At 38.1% G+C, this 27,543-nt stretch overlaps 1 protein-coding gene across 1 annotated transcript; it reads left to right on the top strand.

The window, feature by feature from the left end:
- Positions 1-8,687: 8,687 nt before the first annotated feature.
- On the top strand, positions 8,688-9,056 carry LOC140863605 (uncharacterized). Its single transcript, XM_073267147.1, has one exon. It carries the CDS (start codon positions 8,688-8,690, stop codon positions 9,054-9,056), a length of 369 nt encoding a protein of 122 aa, XP_073123248.1.
- Positions 9,057-27,543: the final 18,487 nt, after the last annotated feature.

Genomic DNA, 27,543 nt, shown 5'->3' with positions numbered 1-27,543 from the left:
TGTAATACTAAAATTTTACTGCCTGTATTATAATCAATTTATTTATATTTTATAATTTCTAAATATAAAAATAAAAAAGGGGAAAAAAGAAATAGAATCACTCCTAGTTGTATTTATATTTTACAAAAAAAAATTAAAATAATTTGTTACTTTTTGTTGGCATTTTACAAATGAGAATTTTCGTTTTTTATATTTTGCATGTAAATACAATTCGATGAAAAGTGGGGTGAAGAAGTCAAACTCATAATGATTGATGGTAATATGGTATTAAATATGTTTAATATCTAATAAAGTCAGTGCTTACTTTTAGTAATAATAATTAAAATTAATACTTGGTACGCGGTACGTACGTATGAAAATAATATTATTATGAATTTTTTTTAACAATTAATTGAAATAAAAAATTAATTATGTTAGTTTTATATGATATTTTTTTCTATAATAATTTTTTAATGAGGTTATTATATCTAATCATTTGAATTTGGATAAGATTTTTTTAAAAAAGAGTCAAATAAATTTGTGTGTGGACAAATTTTTACGATAATTAAGTTTTATTGAATAATGAATGTTAAATAAAATATGGATAAATTTTAAATGAATAAAATGACGGATTATAATATCAAAGTTTGTTAGTATAAAGACCTCAAATTTAATAAAATATTATAGAAATGTAGATAATATAAAAATTAATTCTACACTTAATCAATAATAAAAATTTTATGAGACCGTCTCGGTAGTTAATTTTATAAAACGGATCACCTATTTAATCCGACTCATACAAAAAATATTAAACTGTTGCTACTATGTTGTAACATATAAAAAATATTAATGTTATTTGGTTTTAGAACAGCCATAAAACACCATGCATTTCTTCCCCGATAAAATCTACGTATTTAGTATTTAATTTATTATTACGTAAATTTATCATTTTATCTATTGTTTGGTTTGTCTTCAAAAAAAAATCTATTGTTTGGTTCGATATAATCAAAATATATTAAAGCGTATGCCTTTTTATGCATAAATTGGTAATGCTTGAACTTGACATTTGCAGGTTTCACACGTTTCATGTTTTTTTAAAAAAAAAATTCTCATATAAAATTCCAAATCTAAATAATTATATATTAATCATATCATAATTACTTAAAATGCATGAGAAAATATGAGGAATTAAATTTAAATAATTTATGGGCCGATATTGGAGTTAGAGAACAAGGGGATAATTTAGGATAGTGGGTTCCAGAAAGTAGAATTTCAATTTTTAATATTTCACACTCTTTTTATTTATATTAATATTAATTGATTTAAATGAAATTTTGAAAATTATGATAAAAGTCATATTCAATTGGGTGGTGTTCCATCACAATCTAAAATAATAATAAATTAAATTATTATGCAAGCGGACCCTTATATCACATTAGTCATTACTATTAAAAATATATTTTTTTATGGCAAAATATATATAATTTTTGTGATAGGAAAATAATGGTCTCACCAAAGAGCTAGGATTTTCATATTATCTTTGGAACATAATTGTTCTTGTGCTGTTGCCGACACAAATTTGAACCTAAAATTGAGCTTTGGGCTTCGCAAATATTTGGACTCCACTTTTAAAAAAAATGGCATCTAATATGTCATTTGTTATTTGAGAATTCAAAAATGCCTATTTTATGGAATATATATTCTATAAAAACATGGGATAAGTCATTTTCTCAGTTTTTGTAGGTTTAACATTTCGATTTGCAATATCAAGAAAAATTATTATTAACTTTAAGCTTTAAAATTAGTTTTTTTTATGTATTTTTTTTGAAAAAAGATCCTCTGTTGTTTAGAGAGAAACATCATATGGTGTCGTGCATGATAATATTCTATGTGTGTAAATAGTTTAATAAATTATTATTTAAACATGTGATATGAATTAGAAAATGTTATTTCAATGCACAACACCATATGTTGTTTCTCTCTCTACATCAATGGATCTGGATCCATGTTTTTCCTCTCCTAGGGTTTTTTCCAAGGCTCTAGTGGGAGTTTCTTCCTACCTTGGTGAGGTTTTCGTTTCAATTCTCAGGAAACGTTTTCAAGTGATTCATTTCATCTATAAATCAATAACTTATGGATCCAAACGAAGTAACTCGTCTGGTCACAGAACTAAAATTATCCACCAAGCCGAGGGGTGAATGAACCCTAAATATTGATGAATACGCCCCGCAGATATGGAGAATTTCCTGGTGGCCAAAGTCTTTTCACCCAAGGCAATTAATCGCGAGGCCTTTGTGCAACATATGCCTCGTATCGTATAGACATACAAACACATTGAAATCGGACATGCTGGAGAGAACTTATTCATATTGGATTTTAAATCCATGCAAGGCAAAAAAAAAAACGAGCAATTTCAGGCGGCCCATGGAATATTTTCAGAAATCTGGTCATCTTCCAAGAACCTCATCACAGACGCTGAGCATGATGAAGTTTGAGTAAATATCCATCTGGGTACAATGCTACAATGTAGTAAATTGTACCCTGTTTTAAGTTAATTATATGTTAAATATGATTAAGGGATATCATCTAAACAAATCAAAGGTTTAATTGAGATTAAAATATGAATTTAAAGCTTCGAATCCACCGGAGAGTTCGAAAGATCTGAAGTGCAGTTCGGATGCACCGAACTGAACCCTTGTCAAGTTCGGATGCAAGACAGTTCGGAAGAAATGTTCAAGATCGGATGCAAAAACAGTTCGAAACGTCAGAACTAAGATCAAAACGTCTGATCCATAGCAGACAAGGAATCCAATGGATTCAGATTCGGATGTAGGACACGTGGAAAATTGGAACGTCTGGAGTCCCGATTGGAGCTTCCGAAGCAGTGATGACTCATCCATTGCATGCAAAGTTCGGAACATCCGAAGAGGTGTTCGGGGTGTCCGAATTACTCAAAAACCCAGATACATGTCAGGCATGCATAGTTCGAAAGGTCAGAACCCAAGTTCGGAGCGTCCGAACTCTGTCTATAAATAAGGCTCCGCGGTTTTATTTCAAAGAACAAATTCATAAGCTTCCCTCCTGATTCAGTCTATATAGTGAGTTATTCATATTAGTTAGGGCTCTACAATATTGAGGTGCTTCTAGAATAAAGGCAAAGTTGCAATTAGAATTCAGGACTTTCGACAGCAGTGGACTAACAACGGACGAAGATATGGTCCGAGAATCCTATTAGAAAATAGGAGTCTGTTCGCTCAGTTAAGGATTTTAAAACATGATTAGTGATATGATAATCACTTGACTGTAGGCTTGGACTCTAGACCCTGATTACACTCGAATTATCATTTACTGGGATTTTTAGCTGAGTATGAATGTTTATATGTTACATTTATGTGTCATGATATATTTATCTGATCATTTAAGGATCATTTTATGCTAAGTTATTCAAGCATTTCATTCGTGTTTTGTAATCCAGTCGATGTGGGGCCTCGGGTACTCATCTTCTTAAGCAAGTTTAGCTCATCTTCGATTGACAAATTTTGGTTAGTTGTTCCTTTGTCTGAAAATTCAAGCCAGAAAACATAGAAATCTGTAATCAAATGATCAAGTGCTCATCAAATTTTCTTTTTCTGTTTCCCAAGTGCTGGCAAATCACACAATCAATCCATAAATTTTGATGGTACTCTAAATTTCTATATCAATTACGAGCCAACAAACTCAAAATACGCTTAACATATTCATCAAAGGATCAATAATTCTTAGAATAAAAAAAAATGACCCAAGATCGAGAACAATCTCCCAATCATGGCCATCAAAAATCAATTATTCTGAATCACAAGCTCTGCTAAGTGAAAATAACTCACTTGCATTTCATAACTCAAAGCGAGTAAATCAAATCAGGCTCTATGAATAAAGAAATGAGAGCCCATAAATATCGTTTGAGGTAGAATAACAAAACCCCACAATCGATATTAATCAATTTAAGAATCATATCTCCAGTCTGATGTAATAACTTCAGCATAATTGAAGGAAAAGGCTCAACTGTAACTGATTTTCCTATCTTTATCTATATTACTCAAATAAACAAAATCTTAATTATAGAACCCAGATTATAAAATCTTTATTCATCTGTCATTTCTGGTCTGATTCTGTCTACTTTCTGAAAATAATTTATAGTTGCACTGTACTAATTAATGCATCAATATCTAACATCAATAGATATCTCAAATACTACAAAATCATGCTCAATCTTATTGCCATCAAAATGTAATTCACATCCTCTGATGAAGCTCAAATATATCTTATTTTTTCATAGGCAATGATATAGCAAATACAGAAGGCAATGGCTCAACAGGCAAAGCATATAATGCAACAAATTTCTCAGCTATAAATTTATGCGATGTACCAATGTCAATCAACACATAAGCAGGATAACCAGAGATAACACAGTTACCTGCAATCACGTTGTCAGGTTCATCTTGAGCCTAATCCTCTGTAAGTGCAAAGACTTGTCCTTGCTGTCTAGGAGGTTGACTTACACTCTGGATCTCTCTCTGTCTACTCTGTTCTGATCTACTCGGAGGACGGAAGGAATGCACAGAAGTAGCTTGCCTGTCAGAGGGAGTTGCACCATGTGAAATTTTAGATCGACATGTTGGACATACTCTTGCATAGTGTCCTGGCCTGTTACATAGATTACAATTCCCAGTAACTCCCTTGCAATCATAACTGAAGTGTCTTCCCCCACACTTATTGCAAAACCATCCGGAATACCCTGAGCTCTGGCCTGAACCAAATTGTCGTGAATCACCAGAACTAGAGGAACAGCTTCCGGGCCTCTTGAACTGCTTACCTTTAGGCTTAAAATGATCTGTCCTGCTGCTACCACCACCACCTCCTTCATACTTGCTTTGTTGCTGTGGAAGTTGAGACTGAGATATTGGTTGTGGCTGTGGTACAGGTTGAGGCATGAACGAAGTTTCCCTCTGACGAATTATATCAGCTTCTGCTCCCTTGGATTTATTCAGGACATCTGCAAAATTATTAGGTCACCCAGCATTTACCAAGGTGAAGATGTCGGGATTCAGACCATTGATAAACTGGTCAGCAATATGGTGCAAAACGGAGTAAGGTTGAGAAATTAGACACATAGTCCTCAATATTCATATTTCCCTGTTGCAAAGTAGCAAACTCCGCTCCCTTGTCTTTCCTATATGTCGTAGGAAAGAAACGCTGGTAAAATTCAGTTTTAAACACAGTCCAGGTAATAGCAGTACCTCGGTTTTCCAAAGCTTTCTTGGTCATGATCCACCAACTTTTAGCCACATCATGAAGTTAATGAACAATCAATCGGATTCGGCGTTCATCAGAATAGTCAAGTAACTCAAATAGTTATTCAATATCATCGAGCCAACTTTCACAAACAACAGAATCCTTTGTACCTTTCAAATTCGGTGGTTTGAATGACTGAAACCGTTTCAATAGTACTTCCATCGGAGTAGGAGTCGTATTCATTGGATCAGCAGCAGTACTTCCTTGCTCATTCGGAGGTATTGGTGGAATATTATGTGCCCTTTGGGGTGGCACTTGTTCAATCGAAGACACTTCTCCTACTGGTGGAACATGTGGAACATTACGACCACTTCGGAGAGGCATAGCTCGGGGAGGCATATCTAATAGACTGAGATACAACATATTAAAAATAATCTCAGTTGAATCCCTTTTTTACTCCTTAAACTCGTGAGTATACATATCCCATCACACACCATTTTTCCATTTACATGTTTAGCAAATAAACTTATATAAACACATAAGCACATAATTACAAAAGGCACGTAATTGCTAAAACTAAACATGCTAGCATATAGCCATGAATTTTCAAAGGTAGGAACATAATCACATCGAGTTCACATAATCAAAAAATGCATTAATCTCATGCATAATGAATTCATGCGACTCAATATACCCCACTCAACTTCTAATGTCGACTCAAGACAACTTAGGCTCTGATACCAAACAATGTGGGGCCTCGGGTACTCACCTTCTTAAGCTTAAAACCCACAATCATTAATAATGAATAAACAAAATAAATCAATTTTTTTTTTCAAATAGGGGGCGGGCTCGAGCCGCAATATTTTACGGCTCGGGCGCCCATGGCTCGAGCCGTAATATTTTAGGTCTCGGGCGCCCATGGATCGATCCGCAATATTTTACGGCTCGGGCGCCCCTGTCCGTTGGACAAGGCAGACACTCAGAACAGGGTGCACTCGGGCCGTAAAATCTTGCAGCCCAGGCGCGCCCTTTTGCAGTCCCAAACCTGGAAACATTGCTTAAAACCTTATAAACGAGCCATGAAACATAACAATCATCTCCTATCAGTTTACAGAAATTCAAACTACAAAAAATAGCAATACATGCGAGGTTCCCGATCAAAACAATGATCGATGGTACAAAATTCAACATATGTCAACAAAAATTCAAACTAAATGACTCCTAAACCCGAGCTCCACTTCTAAACTTCCCAAATCTCATAGCCTCCTATGACTCTCCCTTGAATCACCTGTTGCAATGCACACACAAAAACAAAGCAACAGCCGGACAAATCGATAAGTATAAAAATTAGTATGATGCAACGGAACATATAAATAATCATATATGGAAATATCCAAACATTTCAAATATAAACAAAAACTATGAAATGCAAAGTACAATGGCAAAAGGCTATCAAGGAACAATGCTCAATATACGACAATGGATTAGACTCTAAAACGCATCAACTCATCATCAGGATAAAAACTCATCACTGATGCTATACCGTAGTTGAAGTATCAATGTTACAATCTCATCACTGATACTTGATATCGAAGGTAATAACTCATCTACGATATCATAGCAAGGCTAGAAGAAAGGTTAGACTCAAAATGCACAACGAGATAAAATAATACACAATCACCTCCTACAAAGCCTAACAAACCTGCTATAAAACTCAAGCAATGAATATCAAACATATAAACACATAATATAGAAAAATTGTGTGATTTAAGGGATCGAGAAGGTAAACTCATCTCGACGTTGTACCCCAATTCAATCATCGTCGAATCATAACTTATTCTTGATAACGAGATAGATTAATCAACAAGCTACAAGAGATACAAGATCTTATCAAAAATCTGCTCAAGTTCAACTCAATCCTCAAGGTATAAAACTCACAAACCTTGATCAACTATTTCCCGGTTCGAAGCTAGAACTTCTCGAGTTGATATTCCCCTATTTCAATTCTGAAAACACGTCAATATAGCTCGAAAACATAAGCAAAAACTCATCTATATCACAGCTCAATCACATAGATTCAAATTCTAGAAAATTCTTGAACCGGCGGCGTAACGGCTATAAACCGGCAACACCAACAACTTAACCCTCATCTATAAAACCATATTAACTCAAAATCATCCTCATATCAACACACAAATCTCGAAATCCAAAACCCTAAATATTCAGATTTTTTGAAAATCTTTAAAAATTAAACATGTTCAAACGAAGATCTTTTCTCGATCCGTCTTAGATATGCTATCTCTACCAGCTCAAGAACATGTTTATACTATCAAACTTCGAATCTAACAGCATCCCAAAATTAAAGTTTGATAGAATTTAGCCAAAATTACGTCAAAACGTAGCTCTCGGTGCGGTGATCATAAATATACGATCAATCTTAAATTCTGACGGCCGGATGTCGAAAATCGGAGCTTATAAGAACTTGAAAATGGCGTGTATATGCTTTTCTCCAAGTTTCTGCCAAGTCTCGTAAAGAAGATGATGACTAATTAACTATATATGTATATACACGCTTACATATATATTTACATGCCATGTGTCCCACTCGCAATTAGTAAATTTCACTTTGGCCCCTAAAATCTCCAAGAATTGCAATTCAGTCCCTGAGCAAATTTAATCTCATTAATTCAATCCTTGAATAATCTTTTAATTCAATTTTAATTTTAAATAATTTAATAATATTAGAGTTTAAATCTAAACTCCAAAAATTCTCAAATTAAATATTCTCGGATTAAAATTAAATAATCTTGGGTCTTACAGTCGAGGACCGTGTATTGTATTCAGTTGTGTACTATAAGTTTCAGCCAAAGGCATTGTTAAGTCCTTAATTGAATTGGGGTGTTACAAACAGTTGTATTACTCAAATCTTTTAATGAATCATTCTAAGTGGAAGAAAGGGTGATTTTAAGAGTATTCATCTCCGAATATCCAGAAACATTCTTTGTGAGTTCAATCGAGATTTTGAATTAGTGTTCAATCTGTTACTCGACCTTATTCCGCACATAATATCTTTTGGTTGATTGAAATTGACAGCCAAAAAAAAAAAGCAAGCAATTCACTTGTGATCATGTCTGAAGCTATCAAACAAAGTCGAAGAAAATTCAAAGTGACGTATTAACCCCCCCACTACGTGCACTAAACAATCCTAACAAGTGGTATCAGAGCGAGGAATATTTTTTTATCTGAACACATATTTCAAAATAAATTCATTCAGAAAAATTCCAATGTTTTCCAAAGAGGATTTTGATTACTGGAAGATAAGGATACAAGCACATCTAGCTGCACAGGACGATGACATGTGACATGTCATCACTGAGAGTCCCATTAACATCACCAAATACAACATAATCATTTCTATTAGCAGTGGTGCCCCGCTAATGATAGATAAACCAAGAGGAGAATGGATGACTGAAGACAAAAAGAAGGAAAACTTAGACAATGTGGCTAAGGATATTCTAACAAGACTCTTGATAAAAAAAACCTTTAACAAGATCAAGATGTGTAATACTGCTAAAGAGATTTGGAAAAAGTTAATCCAACTTTGTGAAGGCAACGAGCAAACGAAAGAGAATAAGCTATCTATTGCAACTCAAAAATTTGACAATGTCAAGATGAAAACTGGAGAAACCACAACTGATTTCAATGAAAGGGTAAGCAGTATAGTCATCGAGCTAGAAGCTCTTGGAAAGGTATATCCGACCAGAGAAGTGATCTTGAAGGTGATGAGAGGATTATCCAAAGAATGAGATGTAAAGACAATGGTTGTAGTGATCCAACCCTGATCCACTACTAATCAGAGGTTAAAGCTCAATTAAGCATGCAATTTAAACATAATCAGATATACACTACGGAAAACCAAATAAATACTGAACCGGCAGAAAACAACCGGTTAAACAAATCCAAATAATACAACTCAACTGAATGAAATTTAATAAAATAAAACCTAATAGTTAATACTGCTGTCATATCTTGGTCACCACTCCAAATCCCTGAATGAACTACCTGCAACTGCCCCGTCGAATGGGGTGTCAAGAAAACACAGAAATACTGGACGTGAGCGCTAAAGCTCAGTACGCTAATACGGGTAAACATACAAAAATGATGCATGCAGAATACAATGTCTGGTTATCCATATCTGGGATATACAAATCCAAACTGCTCAGACTGGCGCCTAGGACATGAGTTGTACCTCGGGGAATCAAACTGCTGGTTCAAACCACTCATTCCTAATCGAACATGGATCTAGAATGTCCCCGGAACACTAGAGCCTGCATGACCCGTCGATCAGAGTGACTCTCAGTTCCCAACCATCCAACAGGGCTGAGCGACCCTATACAGGCTCATCTCAAAGAGACACAAGCTCAATATGATATGCACATGCAGCGTAATATCTTAAAACAGTAACATGCATCACATAATATGCAATCACATAAGCAAGCAAACCCACTGGCTATCTCAGTCAGTACTTACGTACCTGAAAAGTATACTCCTAGATGTCCCCTCATCTACAGTACAACACTACAATGCAAAATATCCATGCATTATGCTCTAAAAGCCTTAACTAAGCTATTAAATACTACCTAATATTTTTGGGGAACTTGGACCATACGTGCGTCCGTCGTCAGTCCACTGATGGCGACTGTCCCACAACTTGGGCACTACTCCGCTACTACTGCAGGAGACTATCCGTCAACTCCCGGACCTACTGACCAATTAATTCGGTATTAAAAATAATTACTGGCAAGCGTACTAGGTCAAGTTATAGTAAGTGGACAAAAAGTCCAGATGTCGAACCCACAGGGACTGATTTTTATGAATATCAAAATATAATTATTTAAACTTAATTTAGACTAAGTAATAAAAGTGATTTGTAAATTCAACTAACAATTAAATTCTGATTAAATTGAATTAAAATAAAAACACAGTAAAAACTTTGGAATGAAATTCAATAATGAGAAATTCGATCAAAAACACACGCAGGTACCGAAAAAATCATGCAAACCAGTAGTAAATTTAGGATCCAGATTTAATCTTAAATCACGGCGAATTATCCTAAATTATTTAACAATCTATTTCTAGAACAATTAAACATATTCAAATAGTTACAGATTAATTATTTCTAATTAATTCTAATCAAATTCAAATGCATTGAGAATTGTGAAAATTGAGTTTTCACCTAAAATCGCACAATGAAATTGAATACTATTTCTAGTCGATTTAACCTTGTGTCAATTATTGGAGTGATCGAATTCAATTCCTAATCTTTTGACTTAGAATCTATTAACATGCAAGCAAACAATTGGTCAGATCATTCACAAGACAAAGTATGAATCCAATAATCAATAATTCTGATAAAAATTCAAAAATCCCAAATAAAATCCAAGTATTCAACAATGATTTATTCGGCCCAATCTCATGGCCTCGATCGAAAAAAAACTACTACTCAAAATTAAACATAATCCACAACTCAAGTTTTTCAACAAAAAACTAAAATAAAAACTAAGAAGAGAAGAGGAAGATGGAAGAAATCTTCACTCCAAGATGTTTTTGGTCGCCTTCTCACGTCTGGAACGGGTGTAGAACCCTCTATCTGATGATAAAAGTCCTATTTATATGCCCGAGATCTCTAAAAGATAGATTCCCTTTCGAGCAATAAGTTTCCAAAAATTGGACTCTGCACTCCGTCTCGCTCGAGCGCAAGAAGTTGCCGCTCGAGCGAGAAATACTCTGCCTCATTCTTCTGATTCCACCTTGCTCGAGCGTCAAGAATTTGCGCTCGAGCGACTGATACTCTGTTGATTTCTTCTTTACTCGGGCTCGCTCGAGCAGCAATAACTTACACTCGAGCGAGAGATATTATGTCCAAAACTTCCAATCTTTTGTACATTTCCTACAATAAAACCAGGGGAAACATTATGCAGACACGATGCATGACATACAACTAAAATTCATAAAAACATAAACAATAACACATAAATGCATGCAAAACAAGTAGTCAAATGACGTGAAAATATGCACACAAAATGTAGTTATCAATTTCCCCATACTTGAATCTTGCTCGCTCTCGAGAAAGACTGACAATGTAACAAACATGCAACACAAACAAGAGTAGGAACAATTCATAAGAATTCACAGCCTCAGAGAAGTTCAATCACAAAACAAAATCACAAATGCTCTCAACTTTTCATAATTCACCATCGGTTTAACGTGTACGTGTCTGTGTGCAATGTTTTCCAATTACATGCAACTTATAAAGAATCCGTTTTAATACTGCTTAGTGACCTATGACATATTAGTGCAAGTTTCACTCTCAAGTATCCATTCCTTCTAACGACTTCTGACAAAAACACACCTCCCTTGAGATATGCAATTACACACCTCCGGATTTTATACCCGGTTTTCTTAAGCCCCAATAATTAACCGCAAACTTAGCTATAACTATGATAGGATTTGAATTTGAATCCCCTCGTTTATAGACCGGATGGAGCAACAATCACATTGAACCCGCATACTTAATTTCAGACTAGGCGATTAGAATTTCAATCCCTTGCTCGAAACTCGGATGGAATTGTTATTTATTTTTTTCACAAAAAAATTATTTTATAAATTTACAACCCCATTTAATCCGCATACTTAGTCAAGAACACTGTGATTAGGATTTCAATCCCTTGTTCATAACCCATATGGAGTTGAGTTTTTTCAAAAAAAAATTGTATCAATTTTATCTTTAAAACTTATTTGGTACGCCCAAGATCATAAGTGCAATTGTCGGAGGATCATTAGAATTAAAAGGATACAATTAAGATCACAAAGTACCTAGTGTCGTGCAATGGTCAAACAGACTCAAACATAATCAATTTTATTGCTACACTTCACTCGTTTAACATAAGTGCTTAAAATTATTCACGGTTCAACCACGGTTTCTCATATCCAGTCAAGAGAAAATAATTTCACAAAAACCAATTTTCAACTTCAAATTCATCATCATCGGCTCCCATTCCTCATTCTACTCAACATCAATGCAAGACAAACACTAAAATGAACGAGACACAATCAACTATGGAACGAGCTATATGCATTAAACTAAAACATTATGAATGCAACACAAACACAACAAACAATGAAATACACTAACCTACACCTCATACTTATCTAAAGCATTGCCCTCAATGCTTTAGAACACAAACACAAAATGCACAAACACGTACTTATGCAAGACTAACAAAAACATAATGAAACTAAAAAACTAAAACTCCCCTGTTTAGGCATTGGCGTCTTCATCATTATCTTCCTCTTCAATTTTTGGCAGTGGAAATTGGAAAGTAGAAGACGGGGAGGCATACTGGAACTGAAATGGAGGGGGTATTGAGGCATGGCTGGAAAGGCGGAAGCATCAAGACCAAGATGTGTGTTCATCCCTCGTATCATGGCGTACATGGCCTGAAGATGAGCGGTAGCAGCGGCCATGTACTCATTATGATAATGAGCAAAAGCGGTGAGTTCCTTGAAAAAATCTAGGAGGGAGCGACGATTGGGCTGAGGTGGTTGTGCTGTGGCGGCGCTGGAATTGGCACCACCTCCCGGAGGAAAATATTTAGTCCGCTTGCTTTCTTGTTTGTGACTATGGCTTTTTCGACTAGTCTCATAGGTTGCAGCCACTTCTAATATGCCCGGACTTGCACACCTGATTGAACACATAGCTCAGAAATTATAGTTGGGAAGAATAAGCCCAAAGACGGAGTATAGATGGACCTCTGTATCTTGCTATGGATCACTCTGCCCACATTGATTGGCCACTCCAAATCCAAAGCATAGAGTAGAATGGCGCGGTCGGTGGTCACATCTGTAGCGACCCTACCCGGATCCACTACCTAATATGAGTAATAAAGCGCATGCAATAATAATAAAAGCATGAATAGCGGAATACTAAAAATACAACAAATATGATCGACATAATACAACCGACGATAACAAAAGTGTATAATACTTATACAACCAAATCGAAAATTCATAGGGTCACAACCCTACCACTAAACTCTCACTGCTACCGGCACCGGACTCACTCCTGGTGCAAGCCTCATGGACCGTCTAGCCTCAAACCTGCCCCGCCACAAGGTATCCCAAGAACACCAACACAGGGGCGTGAGCGACAACGCTCAATACGAAAGCAATGATATATAAACAAATATACAACACATAAATGACTTTAAAATCCTGGGTAAAGCAGTCTGCTCAGGGCGCCATCAAATATACAACACCTTGCCAGAGAGCGATTGCGCGAGGGTACTCATATATTCACCCTATAAACTATAGCGTCTACTCCACCGTCGTGGTCTCTTCTAGTGATAGCAAAACCAAGGGCTGAGCCTCCCCAAAACCTGACCCGAATCCAAAACAGGACGCAAGGCTCACATGGAAACTAACAATACCTGACTCGAGTCCATGATGAGTTACAAGCTTCCTATGGAAACTGTCAATGACTCACATCTCACGGGATGTAGTCCAGTAAAAAACATGCATGTGATAAAGCAGTAAATCATGGAAAACATATAGAACATACAAATGCAGCATATAAACATATATATCATGTCGGCTATCTCGGTCAGTACTTACGTACCTCTAACACTGTGGTCAAATCCTAGCTCCACTGGCCTAGACTGCAAGCCTACTAGTCCAGTTTACTGAGCCTACAATGCAATTACCCATGCATTACTAAATAAGGTCTAAAAGCCTTAAATAAGCTATTTCATACTCCTAAATATTTTAAGGAGACCATAACTATACCTGCGTGCGTCGTCAGCCCTTTTATGTCGCTTGACTCAAAATTAGGCCACAGCTTCGCTACGACGCCTGGATCGCTATGCCACTTCCGGATTCCCAATAGGACGTCTAGAATTCCCTAGATCTAAGCTAGAAGGCTAAGGAATTGAGAGGCAGAAGATTGAAGTGAACGCCTAAAAATAAGCCTCGGACCCCATATTTATAGACGACATTCGGACCGTCTGATCCCCGATCGGAGCCTCCGAACACATTCGGACCATCCGAACCCCACTTCGGAGCATCCGAAGTCCCATCCGCACGTAAGCAATGACGTCACTTTGCTGACGTAAATGATGACGTAAGCCCTAGCCCTATTCAGACCGTCCGATCCTCTCTTCGGATTATCCAAACATCTTCGGATCCTCCGGTCTTCCCTTCCGGCTGTCCGAACAGTCCTGACACAATTTACTTACTTTTTATTAATTAATCTCTTAATCACCTTGATTAGTTACGGGTCACTATATTATCCCCCACTTAAGAAATTTCGTCCTCAAAATTTAAGTCTGAGGATAAGTACAGAATTCAACACAATTGTTCTTTATTACAACTGAACATTACAAGGTACAAAACTTTCTTACAAAGAAAAGTACAAAACATCAAAACAGTTCTGGATGCTCAGCTCGCATCCGGCTCTCCAGTTCCCAAGTAGCTTCCTCTGTTCTCCTACGCTGCCACTGCACCATTACCAAAGGTATACTCTTGTTGCGAAGCACTTTATCCTTTCTGTCGAGAATCCTGAGGGTTCTCTTCACATAGGATAGATCTTGATCCAATTGCACGTCGGTTGGATGCAAGATGTGCGACTCATCTGCCATGTACTGCCTCAGCAAGGATACGTGAAACACATCATGGATACTGAAAAGATACTGTGGCAAAGCTAACCGGTAAGCCACGTCTCCAACCTTCTCGAGAATCTCGAACGGACCAATAAACCTGGGTGACAACTTACCCTTGAGGCCGAATCTCATCACCTTCCGAAAATGTGACACTCGCAAAAATACGTGCTCTCCTACCTCAAAGTGCAATGGTCTGCGGTGAGTGTTAGCGTAACTAGCCTGTCGATCCTGGGCCGCCTTAATCCTCTTTCGGATTAACTCCACTGCATCGGTCATCTGCTGAATCATTTGTGGACCTTCGACTTGACGTTCGCCAACTTCATCCCAAAATAAAGGCGTACGACAATGACGTCCATATAAATCCTCGAATGGTGTCATGCCAATGCTGCGATGGTAACTGTTATTATAGGCAAACTCCACCAACGCTAAATGGTCATGTCACCCTGGTCCAAAATCCATGACTGTAGCTCGAAGCATATCCTCGAAAGTGCAAATAGTCCTCTCACTCTGCCTGTCTGTCTCTGGATGATAGGTCATACTCAGACATAGAGTAGTGCCAAGAGCTCGCTGGAAGCTACCCCAAAGCCTAGAGGTAAACCACGGATCTCTGTCGCTGACAATACTCAACGGAATTCCATGCAGACAAACAACCTCTTTCACGTATAGACGTGTCATCCTGTCGAAATTAAAGTCCCGATTATACTATAGAAAATGCGCGAACTTTGACAATCGATCAACCACAACCCAAATAGCGTCGCAATTCCTGGAAGACATAGGCAAGTGGGTGGCAAAGTTCATCGTCACATACTCCCATTTCCACTCATGAATCTCTAGAATTTGAAGCAATCCACCGGGTCATCGAAACTCTGCCTTAACCTGCTGACACACAAGGCATCGAGAAACGAACTGATAAACACTGCGCTTCATCCCTTTCCACCAGAACCTCGTTCGTAGATCCTTGTACATTTTCATATTGTCTGAATGTACAGAAAATCTACTACAGTGAGCCTGAGATAAAATCTCCTCTCAAAGTGTGGAATCATCAGGAACCACCATACGTCCGAAAAGACACAACAGACCATCATTCTGAAGATGAAAACCAGAAGTATTTCTATCCTGATCCAATCGGGATAACTTTTGTGTATTCAGATCAATGGCTTGAGACTCATGTATACACGTATACAAGGCTGGTTTGGCAAGTACAAAATAAAACACGAACTCCCTTCTGTTCCTTCTGTTGGAGAACGGTGATCAGATCAATCAGAATTGATACCCGGTGCAGCGGAAGTTTTAAAATTTTATATGGAACGATTCCATAATAGGTATCAAAACTTTACGATTAAATTGTGCGTGTAAAAATTAAATAACAATTAAATTTTTACCTCCAATCTCGAATCGAGATTATGGACACCAACAGATTACTCTGCTCTTGTTGTATATCCCAGGAACTGATGGACGAACAATTCTTCAATCAGGTCCACGAATAGAAGTTTAATCCCTCTGATAGATTGCACTAGAAAATCTATCAGAAGTTTCTACGAAGAGAATTAACGAATTTGATCCGTTAAACCAGACTGCAAATTCAAAATTCACAGGCTGGAATTTTCGAGCAGAGAGGGAGAGGGGGCGGCCACTTAGAGAGAAAAACAGCTAGGGTTTTCAAAAATTGTGACCTCTGTTGTGTAATTTCTATACTGCAATAACTTATTTATAATGTGGGCTGCTAACAGCTTAGGGCTCATTAGTCATAAGTTCAAGCCTGACAAGCAAAGCCCGCATGTTCAGAAATTAATATAAAATTCATCGTGACTCAGATTGATAAACCAATTTCACCAATGTGCACAGAAACCATTTCTGCATCTTTTAAAGTCAAGATAAATTTTCTGAATCCGAATTCAGTGGTTTCCAAAAATGCCCATCCATATGTCATTTTAGGAAATATTACTCCTCTACTCTTAAATAAGAAGTCCCACTTCTTTGTTCATTAAATTTAACTCTTTAAATTTAACTATCTCAACGGGGATTAAAAATCCATTACTTGTGCGACCCTCAATGGTTCAGGGATACAGCTAGCCGTGGGCTCACAACTCATTGTGACTCGGAACAACAATTTCCGACTTGCCCATCGAATCATGGTAAGAGCGCCTAGCAACATCGCCCCATGATTCCCTAGGTATCACTAATAGTGCCTGCAAGAACCAATAGATTTTGGTTAGCGTACAGTACGGTCCCTTCATCCAAATATCCCGATCGAATCAACAACCATTGGTAAATCGAGAGTCGTTCGAGATTCGATAACTATGCAATGCATCTTGAAGATCAAATAGTGACATCGCATGTGCTACTAAGAAACCATTTCTTAAAACACATCATGTACTCTGGCCAGAGATTCGTCACACTAATATCTCCTCAGATTGCATAGGATATCCACACTATCAAGTATGTGGTGAATCCTTGACAACAAAGCATCGACTCCTATATGTGTCGTAATTGTACCCAATCCCGACACCTGATGACCCCAATAGAGTCGGTAAACGAGTCAAAGTACAGTACTAGCATATAGAGTCTCAATGATGTTTCAAGTAGTAAGGACTAATGGTGTACAACCAAATCCGCGGACTTTATCCACTCGATAAGTGATAACCACTTGGAAAGTTCGGATAGGGTAGTTCGATCATTCATCGTATGAATATCCATTTACATGCTTTGAACATCTCTATGTTCCATACCAATGAAACGTGGTACTCGGCATCGCAAATGCTAGTCTCAATCTCGAGCGATCCTTATCCTTATTAACGGACGGCTCAATCGACTAGGAACTGTTTAGAATATACAGTGACTATAAGATGTGTTTCATGATAGCCATCCCCATGTGCCACCACATCTTACATACACTATAGTATATTCAAGGTCTTCATCTAAACATCTTATAGTATGTCACAACATAATAATATGATAGAAGATAAAGTAAACGCCTTTATAAAAGTGTAAATTATATTAAACAAAAGATTGTTTATACATAGAGTCATCAAAGCCCTTAGCCACAAGTTGGCTCATCGGGTACCCACTCTTTCAATCTCCCACTTGCCCTATAGCCAACTAGTCATACTACGCAGTCCCATTGCTTCGCGATGTTTGTCAAATAATGGTCCTGGCAAGGGCTTAGTAAGTGGATCAGCGATATTGTCTGCAGAGGCCACTCTCTCGACAGTGATGTCTCATCTTTCCACGATCTCCCGGATGATGTGGTATTTCCTCAGTACGTGTTTGGATCTTTGATGAGACCTTGGTTCCTTTGCCTGAGAAATGGCACCCGTGTTGTCACAGTACACCGGGACTGGACCAACAACTTCAGAAATAACGCCCAACTCTTGGACGAAATTCCTCATCCAAACGGCCTCTTTAGCAGCAGCTGATGCCGCAATGTATTCTGCCTCAGTGGTGGAATCCGCTGTGGTGTCCTGCTTGGAACTCTTCCAAGAGACAGCACCGCCATTGAGCATGAACACAAATCCAGAGGTTGACTTCGAGTCATCCACGTCACTTTGGAAGCTAGAGTCGGTATAGCCTTCCAATTTCAGTTCTCTTCCTCCATATACCATGAACATATTCTTAGTCCTTCGTAAGTACTTAAGAATGTCCTTCACGGCTTTCCAATGCATTTGACCGGGATTAGCTTGATATCTGCTCGTGACACTCAGAGCAAATGCTACATCCGGTCTGGTAGATATCATCCCATACATGATACTACCAATGGCTGACGCATATGGTACATGTGTCATTTTCTCTATCTCTTCATCAGTCTTGGGACACATAGACTTGGATAGAGAAACTCCATGACACATAGGTAGATGTCCTCTCTTGGACCCATCCATTGAAAACCTTTTCAATATGGTGTCGATGTAGGTTGCTTGAGTGAGTCCTATCATTCTCTTAGATCTATCTCTATAGATCTGTATCCCTAGAATATAGGATGCCTCACCCAAATCCTTCATCGAGAATCTACCTGATAACCATATCTTTGTTGACTGCAACATCCCTACATCATTCCCAATGAGTAGGATGTCATCAACATAAAATACTAAGAATGTCACAGCATCCTTAACTACTTTCTTGTACACGCACGGTTCCTCCGGGTTCTTGATGAAACCAAAATCTTTTATTGTTTCATCAAATTTCTGGTTCCAACTTCTTGATGCTTGTTTGAGACCATAGATTGATCTCTGAATCTTGCATACCTTATGCTCGCTTCCCATGGATGTGTATCCCTTAGGCTGCGTCATATAGATCTCTTCCTTAATGTTTCCATTAAGAAATGCAGTCTTCACATCCATTTGCCATATCTCATAGTCATACCAAGCAGCTATGGCAATAAGGATTCTTATGGACTTGAACATTGCAACTGGTGAAAAGGTTTCATCATAGTCAACTCCTTGTCTTTGATTATAACCTTTTGCCACCAATCGTGCCTTGTAGGTCAATACCTTACCATCAGGCCCAAGCTTTCTCTTGTAGATCCATTTATACCCTATTGGAACAATTCCATCTGGAGGATCTACTAAAGACCAAACTTGGTTTGTATGCATCGAATCTATTTCCGACTGCATAGCTTCAAGCCATAAATTTGAATCCGCATCAGAAATTGCTTCCTTGAAGTTTCTTGGATCACATCCAACGTCGGGTTCATCTTGATCCCCTTCAAGAAGAAGACCATATCGAATAGGAGGTCTAGAAGTCCTCTCGGATCTTCTAGGTATAGGCGTGTCTATCAATGGTTCCTGAGGTGTAGGATCATTATTTTGTATTTCGGGTTCTTCTCGAATTTCTTCGAGTTCCATCATCTCGCCTTTCTTATCCAATAAGAACTCCTTCTCCAAGAAGATGGCATTCCTTGAAACAAACACTTTTGTTTCAGTAGGATGATAAAAATAATATCCGATTGAATTCTTCGGATACCCTACAAAATAACATAAGGTGGATCGACTATCCAACTTATCTCCCACTGTCTGCTTCACGTAAGCAGGACATCCCCAAATCCTCAAGTACAAATACTTAGGAGCTTTGCCATTCCATAACTCGTATGGTGTTTTATCCACTGCTTTGGTGTGGACGTTGTTCAACAACAACACCGCCGTTTCAAGCGCGTAGCCCCAAAACGAAGGTGGAAGCTCAGTGAAGCTCATCATGGATCGAACCATGTCCAACAAAGTTCGATTACGACGCTCCGATACACCATTCAGCTGAGGTGTCATAGGAGGAGTCCACTGAGAGAGAATCCCATTCTCTTTCAGATAGTCCAAAAACTCGGTACTTAAGTATTCTCCACCTCGATCCGATCGAAGTGCTTTAATACTTTTACCTAGCTTGTTTTCTACTTCAACCTTGAATTCTTTGAACTTTTCAAATGCTTCAGACTTATATTTCATTAAATATAAATACCCATACCTTGAATAATCATCAGTAAAGGTAATGAATTAGGTGTGGCCAAATTGAGTACCAATTCTAAATGGACCACAAACATCTGTATGGATCAAATCCAACAGATTTTGACTACGCTCAGGTTTCCCCTTAAAAGGAGATTTAGTCATTTTTCCTTTCAGGCAGGACTCACAAGTAGGTAGAGAGTTAATATCAGACATATCAAACATGCCCTCTCCCACTAGCTTGTTCATCCTCCTTGAGGAAATATGACCTAGCCTAGCATGCCAAAGGTTTGCCGGGTTTTGACTATCGATTTTTCTTTTGTTCGTTGTTACCGGTTTATCAACATAATTTATTGGAACGTCTTTTAATTTTAAGTTATATAGATCGTTTTCAAGTTGTCCATTTCCAATCAAACATTCATTCTTGTAAATATTGCAAATCCCATTCACAAAATTGCAAGAAAAACCATCTCTATCAAGCATAGAAACAGAAATAATGTTTTTAATCAAATCTGGAACAAATAAAACATCTCTCAAAAGTAACTTAAAATCGTTCTGCAAAATTAAATAAACATCTCCCACAGCTTTAGCTTCAACTCTAGAACCATTTCCGAGCCTCAGCTGGGTCTCACCCTTTCTAAGCTTGCGACTTCTTGTCATCACCTGCAAATCATTGCAAATGTGAGATCCACATCCGGTATCCAATACCCAAGAAGTAGTATTAAGTGAAACATTTATTTCAATATAGAACATACCCTTCGCAGTTCGCAACTGCTCTAGATATTTCTTGCAGTTACGTTTCCAATGACCGGGTTTCTTGCAGTGATGGCAAACATCCTTGGACTTTTCCATGTTTGAAGCCTTTGTCTTGTTCTTCTTCTCGGGTACGGTTTTCTTGGGTAGGGCAGAACGTTTCTTACCCTTTGTACTTGGCTCCTTCTTAGCTGAAGAAGAGGAGCCCACCAAGAGAACTGGTTTATCCTTCTTTAAAGTGGCTTCATATGTTACAAGCATATTGACCATCTCTTCAAGGGAGGCCTTTATCTTGTTCATATTGAAATTCACCACAAATCCGTCAAACGAAGAAGGAAGAGAGAGAAGTAATAAGTCCACATTGAGTTCATGCTCCAACACCAAATCAAGCGTTACCAACTTCTGTATGAGCCAAATCACTCGTACCCCATGATCACGGACCGAAGTCCCTTCACGCATGCGACACGTCATTAGCTCTTTTACAGTAGCGAACCTTTCAGCTCTCGATTGAGCCCCAAAAAGTTCCTTGAGTTGTACGTGAATGTCAGCAGCATTCACGGTGTCCTCAAATCGCCTCTGGAGTTCATCAGACATCGAGGCTTGCATATAGCATTTGGCCTTGATATCATGGTCCCACCATGTATCAAGTTTGGCCAACTCTTCCGGACTTATATCAGCTGGTGCTTCCTTCGGAGGAGATTTTTCTAACACGTAGAGCATCTTCTCCGAGGTCAAGACAATCTTCAACTTACGGAACCATTCCGTATAGTTTGCGCCAGTCAGTTTATTTTGTTCGAGGATAGAGAATAGTGGATTGCGCGAATTCATCTTAATGAAATACTGAAAAAAAACAGACAATAATCAGTGATTGTTTAATTAATTTACTAAGACATAAAATAGGCGAAATTTATTTTATGAATCTCACTCCCACTATTTTAACGATTTCACTACCCTCTAGTGAAAACGGGAAACTGTTTTCCTTAGTGGGAACATGGAGTCCAATTGACAAACTATGGTCTCGAATAATATCAGCCAACCATAATTTTCAAAAGGTAGAGCCCAATTGCTTCCAAAGCAACCTCCACGTTTTTACCTCATGTCCAATAAGGGCCCAATAATATGACGCCGTTTATTGTGACATGTCAAGATGACCCATCAATATTAAGTTATGATGGACGGTCGCCATGTGAATCCCCCAATAATATGAGCCGATCCCATGGGAGTTCCACCCAACTTACAACATTTGTCGATCCAATGTACAGCTTTCCGATGAACGGGCCCCCCCAATAATATGAGCCGGACCGTATCCGCGGGTAGCATCTCATACATTGATCGTTAGATGGAAGGTAGGAACATTTAAACAATATTTAAATTTCCTTTATTTATCTTGATATCAATTTTAAATCATATTTAAAATGAGGGATTTTAATTTTGAAAATTTGTCTCATCATTTAAAATTTGTATGCTTGCGGGATTCATACAATTTAGTCTAAAACATGCATACAATGATAATATCATATATTATATAGGAAGATCGATTCCATTTCTAATCGACCCGTGGTTTCCAATCACGAGTCTAAGTCCAATCCTAGGTAATATGCAGGTATGCAATGCAATCCTATTACATTGAGCTTCCAATTTACATTTCTTCAGTCTTTATTGTCTGTTGGGCCCACCTCCGTCTTCAAATCTTCATCTCCCACTAAGTCTAATGTATTTACAATAAATAACTATGACAAGTAGGGGATACATTTTAAGGGGTAGGAACGGGCCATAAACCAGGCCCACTTTTATTACATATGACAATTCATATTGGGCCATAAATCAGGCCCATTAATAAATCCAACAACAATAAAAACAAATGTATATTCCTAACATACACCTACAAAATTGGTCATGGCAATCGATCATCCTTATCCAATAATATTTAATTCAAAATTAATTTATTGGATAACATGCAATGGCAATTAAATTTAAAAAGGATAAAATCATATTCCATATATAAAATCTTATTTTACATACAAAATCATATTTTATCTTTTTACCAAATAAAATCATATTTTACATATAAAATCCAATTTTATACATAAAATCATATTTTACTCAATATTTCCATAAGATCATATCTTATCATCAATTGTACCAAAAATAATTAATTTCATAAAATCTGATTTAACGGATAAGATCTATAAATTTTCCAAAAATTCAAATTTATCCAAAAATCAATTTTAAAATTTTCGGACTCGAACAATTCGATCCGACGCCTCGTGAACCAATCAAAAAAAATTTTCGATCGGACCAAAAATAGAATTTTAACATATTAAAATTTTAATTAAAAATTAAAATAAATTTTTCCCGGGCCGCCCGTGACGATCCCGGGCAGCCCGCGCCCCAAAAGGGCTCGGGCCGGGCAGCCCGTCGCTGCCTCTTGGGCAGCGACGATCGCTGCCTTGGGAAGTGCCGTGCGCTGCCCTGGGCAGCGATCACGTCGCTGCCCTGCGCAGTGCCTAGCGCTGCGCTGGGCAGCGATCCAATCGCTGCCCGTGTTTTGCCCGAAAAAAAAATTTTATTTTTAAAAAAATTTATTTTGTTTCAAAAACCGAGGCTTAAAAATTTTTGTACAATCGATTAATTTAATCGCTTGATCTGAGCAACTTGGCTCTGATACCACTGTTGGAGAACGGTGATCAGATCAATCAGAATTGATACCCGGTGCAGCGGAAGTTTTAAAATTTTATATGGAACGATTCCATAATAGGTATCAAAACTTTACGATTAAATTGTGCGTGTAAAAATTAAATAACAATTAAATTTTTACCTCCAATCTCGAATCGAGATTATGGACACCAACAGATTACTCTGCTCTTGTTGTATATCCCAGGAACTGATGGACGAACAATTCTTCAATCAGGTCCACGAACAGAAGTTTAATCCCTCTGATAGATTGCACTAGAAAATCTATCAGAAGTTTCTACGAAGAGAATTAACGAATTTGATCCGTTAAACCAGACTGCAAATTCAAAATTCACAGTCTGGAATTTTCGAGCAGAGAGGGAGAGGGGGCGGCCACTTAGAGAGAAAAACAGCTAGGGTTTTCGAAAATTGTGACCTCTGTTGTGTAATTTCTGTACTGCAATAACTTATTTATAATGTGGGCTGCTAACAGCTTAGGGCCCATTAGTCATAAGTTCAAGCCTGACAAGCAAAGCCCGCATGTTCAGAAATTAATATAAAATTCATCGTGACTCAGATTGATAAACCAATTTCACCAATGTGCACAGAAACCATTTCTGCATATTTTAAAGTCAAGATAAATTTTTTGAATCCGAATTCAGTGGTTTCCAAAAATGTCCATCTCTATGTCATTTTAGGAAATCTTACTCCTCTACTCTTAAATAAGAAGTCCCACTTCTTTGTTCATTAAATTTAACTCTTTAAATTTAACTATCTCAACGGGGATTAAAAATCCATTACTTGTGTGACCCTCAATGGTTCAGGGATACAGCTAGCCGTGGGCTCACAACTCCTTGTGACTCGGAACAACAATTTCCGACTTGCCCATCGAATCATGGTAAGAGCGCCTAGCAACATCTCCCCATTATTCCCTAGGTATCACTGATAGTGCCTGCAAGAACCAATAGATTTTGGTTAGCGTACAGTACGGTCCCTTCATCCAAATATCCCGATCGAATCAACAACCATTGGTAAATCGAGAGTCGTTCGAGATTCGATAACTATGCAATGCATCTTGAAGATAAAATAGTGACATCGCATGTGCTACTAAAAAACCATTTCTTAAAACACATCATGTAATCTGGCCAGAGATTCGTCACACTAATATCTCCTCAGATTGCATAGGATATCCACACTATCAAGTATGTGGTGAATCCTTGACAACAAAGCATCGACTCCTATATGTGTCGTAATTGTACCCAATCCCGACACCTGATGACCCCAATAGAGTTGGTAAACGAGTCAAAGTATAGTACTAGCATATAGAGTCTCAATGATGTTTCAAGTAGTAAGGACTAATGGTGTACAACCAAAACCGCGGACTTTATCCACTCGATAAGTGATAACCACTTGGAAAGTCCGGATAGGGTAGTTCGATCATTCATCGTATGAATATCCATTTGCATGCTTTGAACATCTCTATGTTCCATACCAATGAAACGTGGTACTCAGCATCGCAAATGCTAGTCTCAATCTCGAGCGATCCTTATCCTTATTAACGGACGGCTCAATCGACTAGGAACTGTTTAGAATATACAGTGACTATAAGATGTGTTTCATGATAGCCATCCCCATGTGCCACCACATCTTACATGCACTATAGTATATTCAAGGTCTTCATCTAAACATCTTATAGTATGTCACAACATAATAATATGATAAAAGATAAAGTAAACGCCTTTATAAAAGTGTAAATTATATTAAACAAAAGATTGTTTATACATAGAGTCATCAAAGCCCTTAGCCACAAGTTGGCTCACCGGGCACCCACTCTTTCACCTTCTTGTGTTGAAAAGAGAAGTCCAAGGAACAGCATTCCTCTACCATTCGTGCAACAGAGCGGGTACGAAGGGAACACACATAAAATTTACGGATAAGAGCATCCGCAACTGGATTAGATGAGCCTGGATGGTACTTGATCTCGCAATCATAGTCCTTCAATAAGTCCATCCAGCGTCACTGCCTCATGTTCAAATCTGCTTGAGTGAACAAATATTTCAAACTCTTATGGTCAGTGAAGATCTCGAACCTCTCACCGTACAAATAATGACGTCATATCTTAAGAGCAAAGACAAAAGCTCTAAATCGTGTACGAGATAGTTCTCCTCATGAGTCTTCAATTGCCTAGAGGCATAGGCAATCACATGACCTCTCTGTGACAATACGCATCCCAATCCCTGAAGAGAAGCATCAGTGTGAACTACATAACCACCTGATCCAAACGGCAAAGTCAATACGGGAGTTGTAGTCAGACGGCGCCGCAACTCGTGAAAACTATCCTCGCACTCTGACTTCCACACAAAAGGAATATCCTTCTTCGTCAACTGCGTCAAAGGCTTAGCAACCTGAGAAAAGTTCTCCATGAATCTTTGGTAGTAGTCGGCCATTCCAATAAAACTACGAATCTCCGAGACTTTCGTCGGACGCGACTAGTTCCAAATGGCTTCCGTCTTACTACGATCAACTGATACACCATCCCTGGAAATCACATGACCAAAAAAAACAACTCGGTCAATCCAAAAATCACACTTGCTCAACTAGCGTACAATTGCCTCTCTCTCAGCATCTGCAATACTGTGCGGATATGGAAAACGTGCTCGTCAACACTGCGAGAATATACAAGGATATCGTCGATGAACACCACCACGAACTTACAAAAAGTCGCGGAACACTCTGTTCATCAAATCCATGAAGACAGCTGGAGCATTCATCAAACCAAACGACATCACTAAAAAACTCGTAGTGACCATATCGCATACGAAATGTTGTCTTGGAGATATCCTCCTCTCTAACCCGCAACTGATGATATCCCGACCGCAGCTCAATGTTCGAGTAAACGGAAGTACCTTGCAATTAATCAAATAGATCATCTATCCACGGAATAGGATACTTGTTCTTTACCGTTGCTTGGTTAAGTTGTCGATAGTCTATGCAAAGACGTATCGATCCATCTTTATTCTTAACAAATAAGACTGGGGCTCCCCATGAAGAAACACTCGGACGTATGTAGCCTTTATCAAGAAGATCTTGAAGTTGCTTATGTAACTCTCTCATCTCAGAGGGTGCCAATCGGTATGGAGCTCTGGAAATCGGCGCTGTCCCTGGCTTTAACTCAATGCCAAACTCAATCTCCCTCACTGGTGGTAAACCCGGAATCTCCTCTGGAAATACATCGGGAAACTCACAGACTATGGGTATCCCCTAGATGTCTGGTCCCTTCAAGGATGCATCGATGGCGTAGATAAGGTAGCCTTTCCCGCCAGACTCTAAAACACGTCAGGATTTCAGAGCAGAAACCACTGGCATCGGGGGTCGCGCTCCCTCACCATAGAAGTACTACGCCTCGCCATCCTCTAGACGAAACTGAACAAACCACTGATAGTAATCAACTATCGCTCTTTAGGTAGTCAGGAGATCTATCTCAATGATACAATCGAAATCTTCCATGGCTAAAATCATCATGTTAGCACTAATCTGATGCCCCTCGAAATCGAAAATGCAACCCACAACTAGAGGCTTGGCCAAGACCTCTTGACCCATTGGAGTCGATACTGTTAGTAATATATCTAAAGGAATAAACGGTAATCTATACCTCTTAGCAAATCATGCTGAGATAAATGAGTGTGATGCACCAGTGTCAATCAAGACATAAGCAGAAATACCACACA

Source organism: Henckelia pumila, chromosome 1 (genome assembly GCF_033568475.1).
Source record: "Henckelia pumila isolate YLH828 chromosome 1, ASM3356847v2, whole genome shotgun sequence".
Lineage (NCBI taxonomy): Eukaryota > Viridiplantae > Streptophyta > Magnoliopsida > Lamiales > Gesneriaceae > Henckelia > Henckelia pumila.
Note: the sequence above shows the minus strand (reverse complement) of the source record. Positions and strands in the feature narration are given on the sequence as shown.